The 14124-nt window shown below is 30.5% G+C and overlaps 1 protein-coding gene across 1 annotated transcript; it reads right to left on the bottom strand.

Annotated features, from left to right (window-relative positions):
- Positions 1–1464: 1464 nt before the first annotated feature.
- LOC111717259 (uncharacterized) lies at positions 1465–13903 on the bottom strand (the record flags this gene model as incomplete). The annotated part of the gene is given in 6 exon segments (XM_023492768.1): positions 1465–1853; positions 2184–2236; positions 4940–5029; positions 9788–9820; positions 13125–13193; positions 13862–13903. Coding segments are annotated over 6 exon segments (354 nt in total), but the record flags the coding sequence as incomplete, so codon positions are not given.
- Between the last annotated feature and the right edge of the window lie 221 nt (positions 13904–14124).

The following is a 14124-nucleotide window of genomic DNA, read 5'->3' as shown; positions in this document are numbered from 1 at the left end:
AGAATTCAGTTCAACATTTCTAATGCTAACTTCAAACAAAAATATTGATAAGATAGAATCATTACAAAAGAAAGCTATTGATGGGGTTACCTAGAATAAGTCACACAGTGGAAGCTTTTTGGGCTTTAAACATACTGTCCTTCAGAAAAATAGGAAATTTTAATGTTATAAAATTTTTATTTTAATTTAAATGTGACCAATTACCCCCAACATTTCAAAAATACTTTTTCATATTATCAATAAATATCTAAAACACAAATCTTAGAAACAAAAATGACTATCTATTAAATTTGTTCTGCTTCTTCCTTACAATTTCCTTAAAATATGGTATGAAAATAATGGACATGTTTTAAGCTTTCAAATATCAATCTTATCTCAAATTTTAAACAGAATTTAAAAGAAGATTGTTATCAGCAGAACAAATGTTTTAATTCTAACACATGCTATGTTTGCATGCAAAAGAATAAAAAAGCAAAGTTTTACAAAGAAAATACTTAACAGATTAAAAAGAGGAAGAGACATTATCACACATAAAGGATGTCAAAAATTGGAGTGAATTATAGAGATGCTTCTGTAAAAATAAAACTAGGGAATATAAAGACAACTTTCAGACTCAATTTATGCTTTTAATTAGTACAATGACCATAAAATATCCAAATAGAGCATTAAACATGCATATTGTATTAATGTTGTCTTCTAATTCCAGAGTTTTCTATAAACAAATACAATAAATAATTCTGATAAATTTTGGTTTGTCAGTGCATCTGCCAACCAGAGAAACAACATGTAAAATACTCGACTGCTAACCAAGAGTAGTAGAATCATGCATATTCAAAAGGAAATAAAGTTTGGACAAACGTTTTTGAATCGGATAATGAAGTCCTTATCCTAAAAGATTCCAGAATGTTTGATAAAACATTTCAAAACTTGTTATTTCAAAGAAAATTTAACAATTCCAAGAAGAAAAACTTTATATTCCACTGTTGTGCCCTCGAGTATTAATAAATATTACAATACACTATCTTTATAATTAGAGCAACTTTGATAAAAAGGCCTTCCACAACTAGACTTAAAGGTTAGATATCACACCACTGTTTATACTGTTTATAGGTGGTAAGGTACCTGAATGCTTAACTAGCACAACTATCACAACTAAAGATTCTATTATTATTGTTTATTTTATTCCAAGTGATAAACACAGTGCCGGATGTAAAGTGTATGTGAACCTTTCTAGACGGTATGCTGGACTGAAGTATATTTTTGTCGCTATCCTTATCATTGACACCATTTAATTTTGGGGAGCACTGTGTGTTTCAAAAAGTTGTTAATGTTTACCATTAAATTTAGGTGATCACTGTATATGTATAAGAAGTTTTCTTCATTAACCATTTTATTATGTACAATTAAAGTGAACAAAAACTACAATTTATTTCAAACCCCAAAGAGACTAGGCCTAAAATCAAATGTTTTTTGATTGTATATTTTATTACATCAACTGGAATAAATATTGGATTCTAAGAACTGCACAAATCACTAAAACATATTTTACAGAAAGTAACACATCAAAAAAAACAAAGTCTTCAAAACATAGACCCATTCAACTTTGTAAAAGGCAATAAACATAAACAAAGAAAATTTACAGGGTACACAGTCCCATTTCACTTAGTTTATTAGATATTTACTGGTAAATCTGTTTGCTTGATAACATTTAATGCGCAAAAGGTTTTTCGATAATCATCTTCCCTTTTTCACATTTAAAAGGGTCCAACTGCTTATAGGAGTGTCATTAAAACTGTTTAGCTGCCTTATTGTGAACCCAAAGAACATTGAGCCAAGATTTTTCATCTGCGATGCTAGAAATATATGGCAATGGTTATTTAAACAATGTTTTATCAAATTAAAATTATGTTGTAGTCTGTGTTTTTTGGTTAATTATTAACAAATAACGTTAAATGGCTGCACTGCTCTGGCCTTCTCAAATGTATGCTAAAGGCATTTTTATTTATTTTACAAAGCATATAAATATTTAAATTTTTTTTAAAGTATATAATAAAGAATATAATTGACAAAAATGATAATCAATTGTAGGCTAAAGGCATTTTAATTATTTTACATTAGATACCTATATATACTTTAATAATTTTTTTAGTATATAATTAAGATATAGTTCATAACATCATTACCTAACTTTCCTAAGATTCAACCCAACAGGATAATATCCAGCATCTTGAAATGCCTAAGATAATCTATTTTTAACAAAATAATTAGGAATGACAGGGAATGCTCTTTACAGCCCTACCATTTACCAACCTGTTTCTACCTGTCTGTCTGTATTGTGACTGGGATTTATATATATATATAGAAATTGTTATTGTTATTAAGAAAAATATTTCTAATCAAACAACAGTTTTCTTGAACAATGACAACTTACGGAAATATTAAATCATGATAAATGACCAAATTTGAATATTTAAAAATAACAATCAATTTTTCAAAACAAACAAAAGACAACAACAAATAATGTAAAATTAGTTATGATTTCATCAATGATTTCACCAACACTTTTAATTTAAAACCTAACCTAACCTGAACCAGCCTAACCAAGCCTAACCTTTTCTTTAAATAAAATAACAATTTAACAGAACTAACAATTCTGCTGAACAAAGGTTTAATTAAAAAAAACATGAACATTGATTCAGCTAACAAAATAATTAAAAGTTTTACCGACGACTGGAAAAAAGAATGAAGAGGTTAATGAATGTAAAATAAATAAATGAAATTGCACTGTTAATATTAAAACATAATGAAAAAATAAGAATTTGTGGAAAATGGAACCACAGAACTTTTTGTTAACAAATCATCCCTAATTTATGAATAATTTGAAAACTGTATAAATGAAAAAAATCCAACTTTTGTTTATTGTTTTTATAAGAAAAATTTAATGCGGAACAATCTTTGTGAGACTGTTAAAACAGCATGTCATTATTATTAAATAGCGTTGACATGACCTGGCGGCCAAATGCACCAGCTTCAGATTCACAATTTCCTGATTAGCTTGCTAAAATTCCAAATTATTTTGCACATATTAAGTTAATGTAATAAAAACACAAACAGACAAAACAAATTGGTAATTATGTAAGATTTAATAATTACATATATATAGGCTGTATAAATTAGCATTTAGCCTTGAATCTGGATAATTGATGTGGGATACAGGATTTGGTTCCCTGGCTAAAGTATAATTATATCTTGAATCATCCATAATTAATCAGATATATAGTTAGAAATAAACTTGTAGAGTTTTACAGGGTTGATCTATTGGGAGTTGGAGTAATCGGGAAGATTAAGTTCTGAATATATTAGTACAAGCCCAGCTATCCAAATTGCGTAAGCAACGTAAACGCATATTTTTTTGGCTCCAATTACGCAATTAAAACGCAAACTTGCGTAAGACTAGATTTCAAATTAGTGTAAATATCTAATTTTTCTAAAGAAAATATTTTATAACCCAGCTTTAAGTAAAAATATCATGAATTTGTGGAGATGTGTATCATTTTATTTCAGGTATACAAATTGAGTAAAAATACGCTCAATTTGTGTAATTCCCTAAAACTCTAAATCTAAATTATTTGTGAAATATCTCAAATTTCCAGTACGGCATAAATTTTGTTTTCCAAAAAAAAATGAAGAAATAAACTTTTAAACAAAATATAAGTGTCTTTGTTAGCATTAAAATTGCGTAAAAATTGCGCTCTTTTTGAGCATATGGTTTGAGTGTTTTAAACATTTAAGAATTGAGTGGCCCAGGTGTGTGTGCAATGTGCAGAGTGCAGCAATGTTATATTATATAGAAAGCCATGTGATTTGAAGATAAGAGTGGGAAGGGGGGGGGGTAATTGGGCAGAGAATTTACAGTGCTATATAGCTAACTGGTTTTTAGTACCAAATTTTACCGCAAGGTGTCTCTGCTTGTTTCATGTAAAATTTAAAAAAAGTAAAAAGGTTGAAATTAAATTTTTTACTAAAAGTATATCATTTAGAAATCAAGATTTGGGTTTTAAATTATAAATAACCCAAGCCACGCCGATAACCCAAGCAACGCCAAATGTTCCGTTATTCCAGAGGCCTTGGCGTTAGTGGGATGGCTGGCCAGCTAGGGTTTAGATCTAGGTGAGGGTGGAGTGAAACTTGGGGAAAAGAGGCAGTTGAGCATCAACTCCCTGGAGATCCTCCTCATCCTGAATTATCTATCCATTCATTATTGATTTGTATAGTATTTTCCTATTTTTATTCGTGTTTGTATAAATAATAATAAATTGTAAAACGGCCTCGCTGAATATTTGATAATATGAGTTGTTGACTTGAATTTTTAGCATATATTAGAGTATTCTTTAATATTCGGTAATAATTGTCATTTGATGAAGTAATGAAAGGAGGCTAATTCTCATAAAATTCTAGGAGGTAAAGTTGTTTAAGTTTAGTTGAAAAGGTAAGCCTATTAAATAATCTTAAAAAACTTAATCTGATCAAAAAGGTTGAAGATACTGTGGAAGACGAGACCCAGCGGCCTCCTTACAACAAAGCCAGGAACAAAGAAGAGAGCTGAAGAATTCTACGCTGCATTCTCTCTAGTTTTGATTCATGTTATTCCTACCGATATACCTATAGACTTGTTATCTTAGAATCAAATATATACTGAAGTTAGACTCCTTGTGTTATTTGGAGACCGACGCTACGTCCTCCATAATACTGTCATTTTTTAAGTCTCAAAAATTATTTATTCTTTTGTTCAAAATTGTCATATTTATGATTAAAACTTGATTGCAAAAAAAGTGAAATTGAGGTTACCATGGAGCTGGGCTTGTCGCCCCCTGCCTTTTAACGAGGACAAGGGCCTTGGCACTCATTCCCAGCTCCAGTTGTTGGGGCAATTTTCTACCTGAATTAGAACATGAACATTAGGGCAGTATCCATCTGTGTTCCAGGAGACATGAATCCATTCCATCATCACATATGGGATATACTGAGACTAAATTCATACCTTAGTTTACACAATTAGAACAACTTTTCTTCAGAATCTAGTCAATTGCAGTCACAGAACAAATAAGATTCATGTTAAAACCCAATAAAACAAGAAAAAACTCTTGTTACAATAAACATGATTCATGCCAAATATCAGGCAATATTAAAAATAAATGCTCAAATATATATTTTCCAGTACTTTTTAAGTTTGCAAATTTTTTCTCACAGTAAATGATATTTCTTTGACAAGCATTATTTCTCTTCTCACATTAGAAATCTGGTGTTACAGTGTATATCCACTGTACAATTTCAACAGTCAAAAATTATTAACCAACAGGTCTAGAGAAAAGTAGTGATTTTAGTTGAAACCTTTCTTAAGGATATTTCTGTTTTCTCTTAAAAATGATTAAAAATTCCAAATTTACAATTTTTGAATCCCCCATCCTCTCAGTTCGTTTGACTGACACAGCTACATGTTTCAAACCCTTTCCCAAATGGGGTATTTTTTATAATATAGGCAGAGGGAAGTGTTTTCCACCCCCTCCCCCCTCCAATTTTTGCCCTGTGAGTTGAGATAGGGGGCAAGTTATTTCATCCATTTTAATAATTTTAAACAAAAAATTGGTGAGTAAAATCCTGAAAATTTTTTTACGGCTCCACGCAAACTACTGTGTAAAATAATACATTTGTTGATCCAAATAATAAGGCAAGTTTTCATCATTCAACAATTAAAACCCTGGAAATTGTTTTTAATATTATATGGAAACAAAGGTAAATTCTAATGGAAAAAATTATAATTGATGAACTGGGGCTGTGTAGGGGGGATTTTGATTTCAAAATCTTTTTATTATTTATACTCAAACATTTATAAAATAAAACCTGTCATGTCTATTTTCTGGGGGAAAACCTAATTTTTAAAAAAGAAACTTTGGTTTAACACAAGTTTAAATTATCTAATCCCTATATCATTAAAACCTGATTTTGAAAAAAAACTGGATGTTTCAAAAAAATGAAAATTTTTCCAAGTTGCAAATTACTTTGCAGATTCTGAAAGTAGAGCATAAGAGGTGGAGTGAAATCAAACCCCCCCCCCCACATCAAATCCTGCTTTACAATTACCCCAGCAGGGATAGGGTTAAGCATTAAATAAGAAATTTATAATATATTGATCTCATTTAAAGAACATGTAACATCTGGATTTAATGCCAGTTCAAGTTGTAGTATAAACCCTTAGATCATATTCTACCAAACAACATTGTGTATGTACATGGGTCTCCAGGAACCTACAATTGTCCTGGAGGGGACCACCCTAAGTTGAAACAACACTCCAGTGCATATATAGGAACTTAACCCTATCCCGCTGGGGTACTTAAAAACCAGGATATGCTGGGGGCTCTAAATCCCATGTTTAATGTCCAAATATGACAAATGATACATCATTGGAAAGCTCTTGCGCTCTACTTTTAGAATCTTCAAAAAAATTTGCAAATTTTCAAAAATTGAATTTTTTATCGCAAAATCCAGTTATATAGTAAAAATGTTTGCCAAAAAAAGTTTGTCCAAAAAATGAAAAATTATACATTTTTGAAAAGCCCTTGACCATGCCATTTTAAATATGCAAAAATTTTTGCAAAATTTTAAATAACCTGATTTTTAATCAAGAAAAACTAAAAATGTGCAAATTTCTTTTGACAGGTTGTTTGCAAAAATTTTGCAATTTTTTTTCGCAAAACTTGTGCAATTCATGTCAAAGGCTTTTCAAAAAGCTAAATTTTATCAAAATCTGACAAGTGAAAGTGGGTCAAAACAAAGATTTAGTTTGTTACAGGAAAAAGCAGTCATTCAGGCAGTGTGCCTGAGGACTCAGGCAGTTAGTATTAAAGCCCGGTTTTAGACCTAAAGGGAGGGCTGTGGGTATCTAAGATAAGTCAGAAAATTTCAACAGACTCAGACCAATGCTTTTTGAGTTATGTAAAAAAATGGAATATGGATAATTCAAGTAAATGAACAGCACGTGTCCCAAAGATTTCTTAGGCTAAACAAATTGGGGTCTGATACCCCAACTTGTTTAGCTTGATTTCTCCTCCTCAGGCTGCCTAAGAAAGTGATGGAGACAACTCAAGATGAACTCTCCCTTGTTGAGCTGCCACACAAACATCAAGATGAAGTGATGGATGAGTACTGAGACAATCAGGTTGATCAACAGGATGAACAGCAAGATAATGATTCATCAGAAGGATAAAGCACATCATGCCAACTCAAATCAAAAGTAGCAGCACAAATAGCTCCAGCAACTCTAACAACAGATTTCAAGAAAACAAACAAACAAAAGAATCAAAGGATGAACTATATCAATTGTTAATAAGTGATTCAATCAATATATCTTCACTAAAAGGTGAATCAATCAATCAAACCCCACAAAACTCTCCAGATCAAAGTTTCAGAAGTCATTTTGCGACAGAAGATCAAGATTCAACAATTATGGTTCAAAATAGAATGATAATAGCAAATGAATTGACCTCAGCGGCTACACAAGAAGAAGAGTCACAAAGAGTGGAATTAGAACTGGAACTGGAAACACATCCAAATCAAGAATTAGAAGAATATCAAGAACTCCAGATAATGGAAAAATCATCCCAGTTAATAGCAACATCAACAACATGTTCCACAGACCTAAGCAGTAGGAGATCTGGTAGAATCGATAAACTAGTACAGATCCCCCCACCAAGAACCTTAAGGCTACTTCACTCAACCTAAGTTTTGAAAGAATCCACCAGATAAAATAAAAACTTTCAAATCCATAGCAGAAAATGTGTGTTACACCCTCACTGAAGCATGGGAGAAATGACATTAACCTCCAGGACAATAATGGAGACCTAGAGGTACATTGAGGGACAGTTTATCTCAACCAGAGCTAGAGTAGCATCTCCAGAAAATCTGTCTAGGTCAGATAGTTTCAATTTGTTTAAAAATAATAAACCAAAAGTAAAAAATAGGGCAGGAAGTAAGGCAGGAAGTCAAGAGAAAACATTAGGAGAGTAGTTGAAGCAACACTGAAAAGTAAAAAATCACTTCAGCCCAAGCAGGAATAGTGGATAACAATAAATTTCAGTTCAAAGCAAAGAAATTTGTTTAGCAAAATTTAGTCACATCTATGGCTTAGCAAAATTAAAGTAAACAGGGGGGGGGGGTGTCAAGCTTAAAATAAAAAATCAAAAAATTAAATATACCTGTCCTGTGAAGAACTCCAAAATTAAAAAATGTAATAAAATTAATTAAAGCAAAATAGAGTTGCCCTAATTTTAGTATTACTTAGAACTTTTAACTAATTTTACAACTTAAACCATCCACAAACCATCGGGGTCTAAGGAACAAATAATTTAGGTTTCCAGGGTATTTTGACTACTTTGTATAGGTTGGTACAGAATGAAAGGTGAATGCAAGTATCACAACCATTGGGTAAGATGCAACCTAACACACTCTGACATTTGACCATGGAGTCATGACATTTCCATCCATCAGGAGGTCCAGGTGAGAGTCCCAATCAGAATTTAACCATGTGATCCTCTTCTCTTCATGCAACTGTCGATTGACATAATTATCTGTAGTTCTGCCAAGTTGTTATCACCTATTAGAAATGGTCAATTCCTGAATCAATGATTCTATATATAAATTGTGGTACAACTGTCTCTACATGCTGCTCAATCAATTTTTTAAATTTGGTACTAATATGTTTTAACTTGGGCTCATATATAAACTTTAAATAAACAAACTGTCAATTCAACTATTTTGATCATTTGTTTAAGAATCTGTAAAATCTTTCCTTGGTTCTGGGATGTTCAGAAAGATGAAATTTTCCATGCATGATAAAATTGTTAAAACTTTTTATTCTGGATGATTGCATATTTTTATAGAAAACTTTCTTAAACTGACACGTTTTTCCTAAATTTACTTTGTTGAGAGTTTCAGTCAAAATAATTATTGATAATTTTTGCTTTATATCGAGTAGATAAAGAAAATATACTGATGTAAAACCTTTCAGAGAGTAGGAAAGATTCTGACTTTACTTATATTTTTATTAAAAATAAAATTTCTGTTTTGTTTCCCCCAGTAATACCCCGGTATACCCCAGTAAAGCCCAGTACCTTGAAGTTCATTGTATTACCCTTTACCCTGAAGTACTCAGTATACCCTGTTACTTTCCATGAAAAGATTTGGGAATTACAAATTGGTGTTTTCCCATCCCTTTCTCCAAATTAATCATCAGCTGTTAAGCTGTAGACCATTGACAGAATCTCTTTTATACTGTTTCACACAAATAAAAATGATGCAAAACAAGAGTGAAGTGCAACCCAGAAAAGTTTTTATATAAGTACTAATTAGTTATGTTTAAAATAAAAATTATTATTTTTGCAGAATCTTTCTGAAAGGTTTTACATCGGTATGATAAAGGATATCTTCTTGATATAAAGCAAAATAAATAAATGACTTCAGAAAAAATATGCCAGTTTAAAAAAATTTTAGATGGGGATTTGCAATCATCTAGAACAAAAAGTTTTATCAAAAATTAAACTTTATAATTTTATAGGAGTTTTTAAAATATGCAAAAAAAAACATTTCTGACAACCCTAGGCTTAGTATTACCAAAACCATACTGCAGTCCTTTAATTATCATACAGGAAATTTTCAACTTTCCAAACATCCAAGGGAAAGATTTTATAGGTACTTTAAGAAAAGAATATTAACTTTTGTTGGTATGAAATTCCTTATTTTTGTTTGTCAAGTATGGAATTAGTGCCTACAATAAAATTGTTATTAGAAATTAAAAAAAGTTTAATTGCTTTTTAAGTTTTGTAGGGGACCATAGAGAGTTGGAGATGGTGCTATGGAAACGCCTTACACAGAAATGTTTCACCACAGAAATGCCTCAATTCCACTAAAATCTATTTTTAAGGAATTTCTGCTTGATTTAGGGAAATCCTTCTAAACTGGGAAAGGGTGAGGTATTTTTGAATAATTTTTGAGTTATTTCGTTATTTTTACAGTAAACATGTTTCCTCTTTTTTCTTATTTTTGAGGCGTTTCAGCATATTTTTGAGGTGTTTTTGTTAAAAAAAAATAAAAAAAATTTATTAAGTTTAGAAGTTTCTTTTTCTTGTGGTGTTTCTGCATATTTTTGAGGCGCTTTCGCTTTTAAAAAATCTTTCAAAGTTCATTCAATTTAGGTGTTTCCTCTTCTTTTTTTTGTACAAGAGGCGACACCTTAATTTTTTTTTGAGCACACCCCTAGAAGAATTTTTGGAACAATATAAAAGAACTGTATATTTTTTTACTTATTTTTTGCTTGGTTTAGCACAGAACATATATTTGATGATAATATATCACAGGATCAAAGAAATGAGATCTTTTCAATATACTCCAAAATTATAAACCCTATATATATTCTATGTATATTAAGTGCAGTATAAAGAAGCCTAAGTTTGAAATAAGATTTACACCATCAGGTTTCAAAGAAATAGGGATAGTAAAATATGAGTTCTTGAAAAATCTTTCCCCTTTTAAAAGTAATTAATCTCATCCCTTAAATTAAACACCATCAAAATTTAAAGAAATAAGGACTAGTAAATAAGAGAAAACTATTTTCAGGGTTTTAATTGCTTAATTTTGGGTTAAAAACTTAAAATAATTTAAAAGGATGAAAACTGGCTTTTTAATGTCAAATTTATCTATTCTTTTTTCACTACCAAATTTATTGTTTACAGAAATTATGGTTGTTTTTGCGGAGTGCCTTAAAAATGTCTTAACACTTTAATCTTTAATCACTTTTTAATTGTTATTTTCTGTAACCACTAATTTATATCAATGCTAGACTACTTTTCTATTTAAGTTTTGATTTCTAACAAGTTATTGAAAAGTTTCTCTCTAATTCCATGTTGTTAAAAATCAAAATTGAAATGGAGAATGTTGTCATCATGGTATTAAAATATATGACAAGGACTTCAAAATTGGGATAAATATTTGTATTTCAGGAATGTAAGATACAACGAAAATGATATTAAATAATTGACCTTAACTGATATAACTTTTTAAGTTGTTTTCTCATCTTCAAAATTTTTAGAAAAATATGCATGCCATCTCACATGCACAAGAGTATTGTAAAAAATTCCCCAACTCGACAATCATAAATGCTTATCTCTGGCTCAAAAACAGAAATCTATTTAAACTAAAAATGTCCAAGGTGGTTTAAATGATTATATTTTTTAATTTCTTATCAAGTTAAAAACCAGAAAGACCTCTTTATGGGTTTTAAAAAAATGGTCTTTCAAAATAAAAAATCTGTTTTAAGAGTCTAATGGAATTGTTATTATTGTGCTTGGGAAAAAAAGAAGAATCCTTAATTTAAATATTTAATACAGTGATAACTAGAAAACAATGGAACAGAAAAACAAAATTAAAGCAATACTCAAGCGTATTTTTTACAAAGCAAATACTTTTACTTGAATCTTAGCAAAACACTTTTAAAGTGAAATTGGTCCATTTACACAATTGAATTGAACTAGTTTAAGACCTATATTGAGTTTAAAAGTCATCTTCCTATATCAGAATTTTCTGGTTATCAGTGTTAAAATTCATTAAACATGCTAAACATGTAATAAAACAGATTTATGAAATTATAAGTAAGTTCTCAAAAAGGAATAGACAATCACTAACATTATTACCTTTGATTAGATAGTAAAAAATGTTACTATGAAATGATTTACATTGAACTTTAACAAGTTTAAATTAGTAGAAGTCTGTAAATTCTCAAATTTGAAGATATCTAGTCAAACTCTGTATGGCAACTACGCTTACTACCATAACTACCATCTGTTATTAGAGAGACCCCACCCCCACCCTTGAAGCTGAATTTGTTGGGAACTACCCTCACTACCCCAACTACCATCATTTTTTTAAAAAGACCCTATCCGCACTCTGTGTTTATTCTATGCGCATGGTATACTATCAATTTTGATTTAATCAATTGTTTAAAGCTTGTTTCTGGCATTCATCACACTCTCCGACTTTTACTATCCTGACAACCTGCCTTCTGAAGGGTGCACATTTTGTATTAATAAAAGAGGTATTTTATATGTACACCATTCTTTGTGGGTAACCCTGTATCATAAGTCCTTACTAATTTATGCAGGAGAATATTCATATTATTTGTTTTGGAAAATTTGTTTTAAATGTGATAATGAATAAGAATTTGGAAATTTACTGCTTTTTGTTTAATTTATAGTGAACTAATTTAAGTTTTGTAAAGTTTTTTGTGAAAAACAGAAACTCCTCAAAATTTTGTGGAAAGGCTTAAATAAAAAAGAGGAAACACCTCAATTAAATGAAGTTTTAAAGAATACAGAAACTCCTCAATATTTTGCGGAAATGCCTCACAAAAAAAGAGGAAACACCTCAACTGAATGAAGTTTTCAGAAATACTGAAACTCTTTGAGAAAAAGAAAGCACCACAACTAAATAGAGTTTTTAAAAATACAGAAAACCCTAAAAAAGTTTGCGCAAACTCCTTACAAAAAAAAGAGGAAACACTTCAAATAAAAAGAGTTTCAAAATATAGGAAAATGCCTCAAAAATTTTGGGGAAATGCCTAAAGAAAAAAAGGAAATACCTAAACTTAATAGAGTTTTTGAAACTGCAGAAACCCCTAAAAAATTGCGTGGAAAGGCCTTAATAAAAAGAGAAAAAACCTCAACTAATTAGAGTTTCAAAAATTGCGGAAATGCCTCAAAAATATTGGGAAATCCCTCAAAATATTTGTCAACTGAAAAGCAAACACCCCTTAAATATTTAAGGAAACGCCTCAAAATTAGAAGGAAACCCCTGAAAAACTGGGATTTGAGGGATTCCATAGCACCTTGGGGATAAGTATTTTATTTTAATAATCTTTAAAATTTTTGTCCAATTACCATTAAATGCAAATTGAGGTGCTTAGAATCTTCCCACTTTTTTCAAATTGTATATTATGTTTCCTTTGCTGTTTTTATTTAAGCAAGGCTATTTTTCAAGGGAGAGACCAATAATGAGAGGTATTAAAATAAACGTCTCACCCTACACTCATGCCCTTCTATATCAATCTTTAGTATCACTGTGTCTGTAGTTATGATGTCAAGAATGTCCTAAACAATTAAATAATAGTAAAACAGATTTTAAGCTAGCTAACATTTAGACTTAATTAAGAGTTTAAATCTAAATTATTGGGCAGGTCTATTTACTTAACACTGGAAAATGTATTATTTTAGTTGGATTCTGCAAATCAAGATGATGGGTATACTTGCCTGTAATGAAATAACTATAGGACAATGTCTAAAATCACATAAAAACCTGAACCTAATTTAAAAAGTGACTATGGATATGTGCACACAATAAACTTCAGTTTTTTTTTGGGATCCTGCAGCTCATTTTTCACCAGAAAAAGTAAATCTTAAAATTAACATCTTATTGATTGTCTAGCTTTAATTTGAATGAGCATTTTCTAAAACTAATCATCTCAAAGTTAGGTCTGCTATAGAGCATAAATTATGTAAACGGTAAAATCCTGTTTTGTTAAAATATATGTACAACAGACTGCAATCTAAACATAAAGAAATAAATTTCAAACTCTAGCAGACAAACATTTTATGGATTACAGCTCTCCTAGAAAGTATCACCATACTTATTCAAAAAGATGATTTTGAAACTGTCATTAAACTCTTGTCCTTAGTACTTGACATAAGTTTAAAGCTGAAAACATTTTTTGATGTTAGAGTTTCATCTACAACAATATACTCATTTTGGAATAGTGTACCTGTAATGTAACTGGATAAACTGGTTCTCCAATCTCATAGGACTAAATGAAAAAGGGTCAAATACAAGCTGCTAATGGTGCTATGGAAACGCCTCAACACGGAAACGTCTCAACGCGGAAATGCCTCAAAAACCGGTTTTGAGGAATTTCCGTTTTTTTTTGGGAAATCCCTCAAAACTGGAAAATGTTGAGGGATTTCCGAATATTTTTGAGGCGTTTCCTAATATTTAAAGTTGAGGTGTTTCCTCTTTTTTTTTGAGGCG

Source organism: Eurytemora carolleeae, unplaced genomic scaffold (assembly GCF_000591075.1).
Source record: "Eurytemora carolleeae unplaced genomic scaffold, Eaff_2.0 scaffold2461, whole genome shotgun sequence".
Taxonomy (NCBI): Eukaryota; Metazoa; Arthropoda; class Copepoda; order Calanoida; family Temoridae; genus Eurytemora; species Eurytemora carolleeae.
The sequence above is the reverse complement of the archived record's forward strand: the minus strand, read 5'-3'. Positions and strand labels throughout refer to the sequence as shown.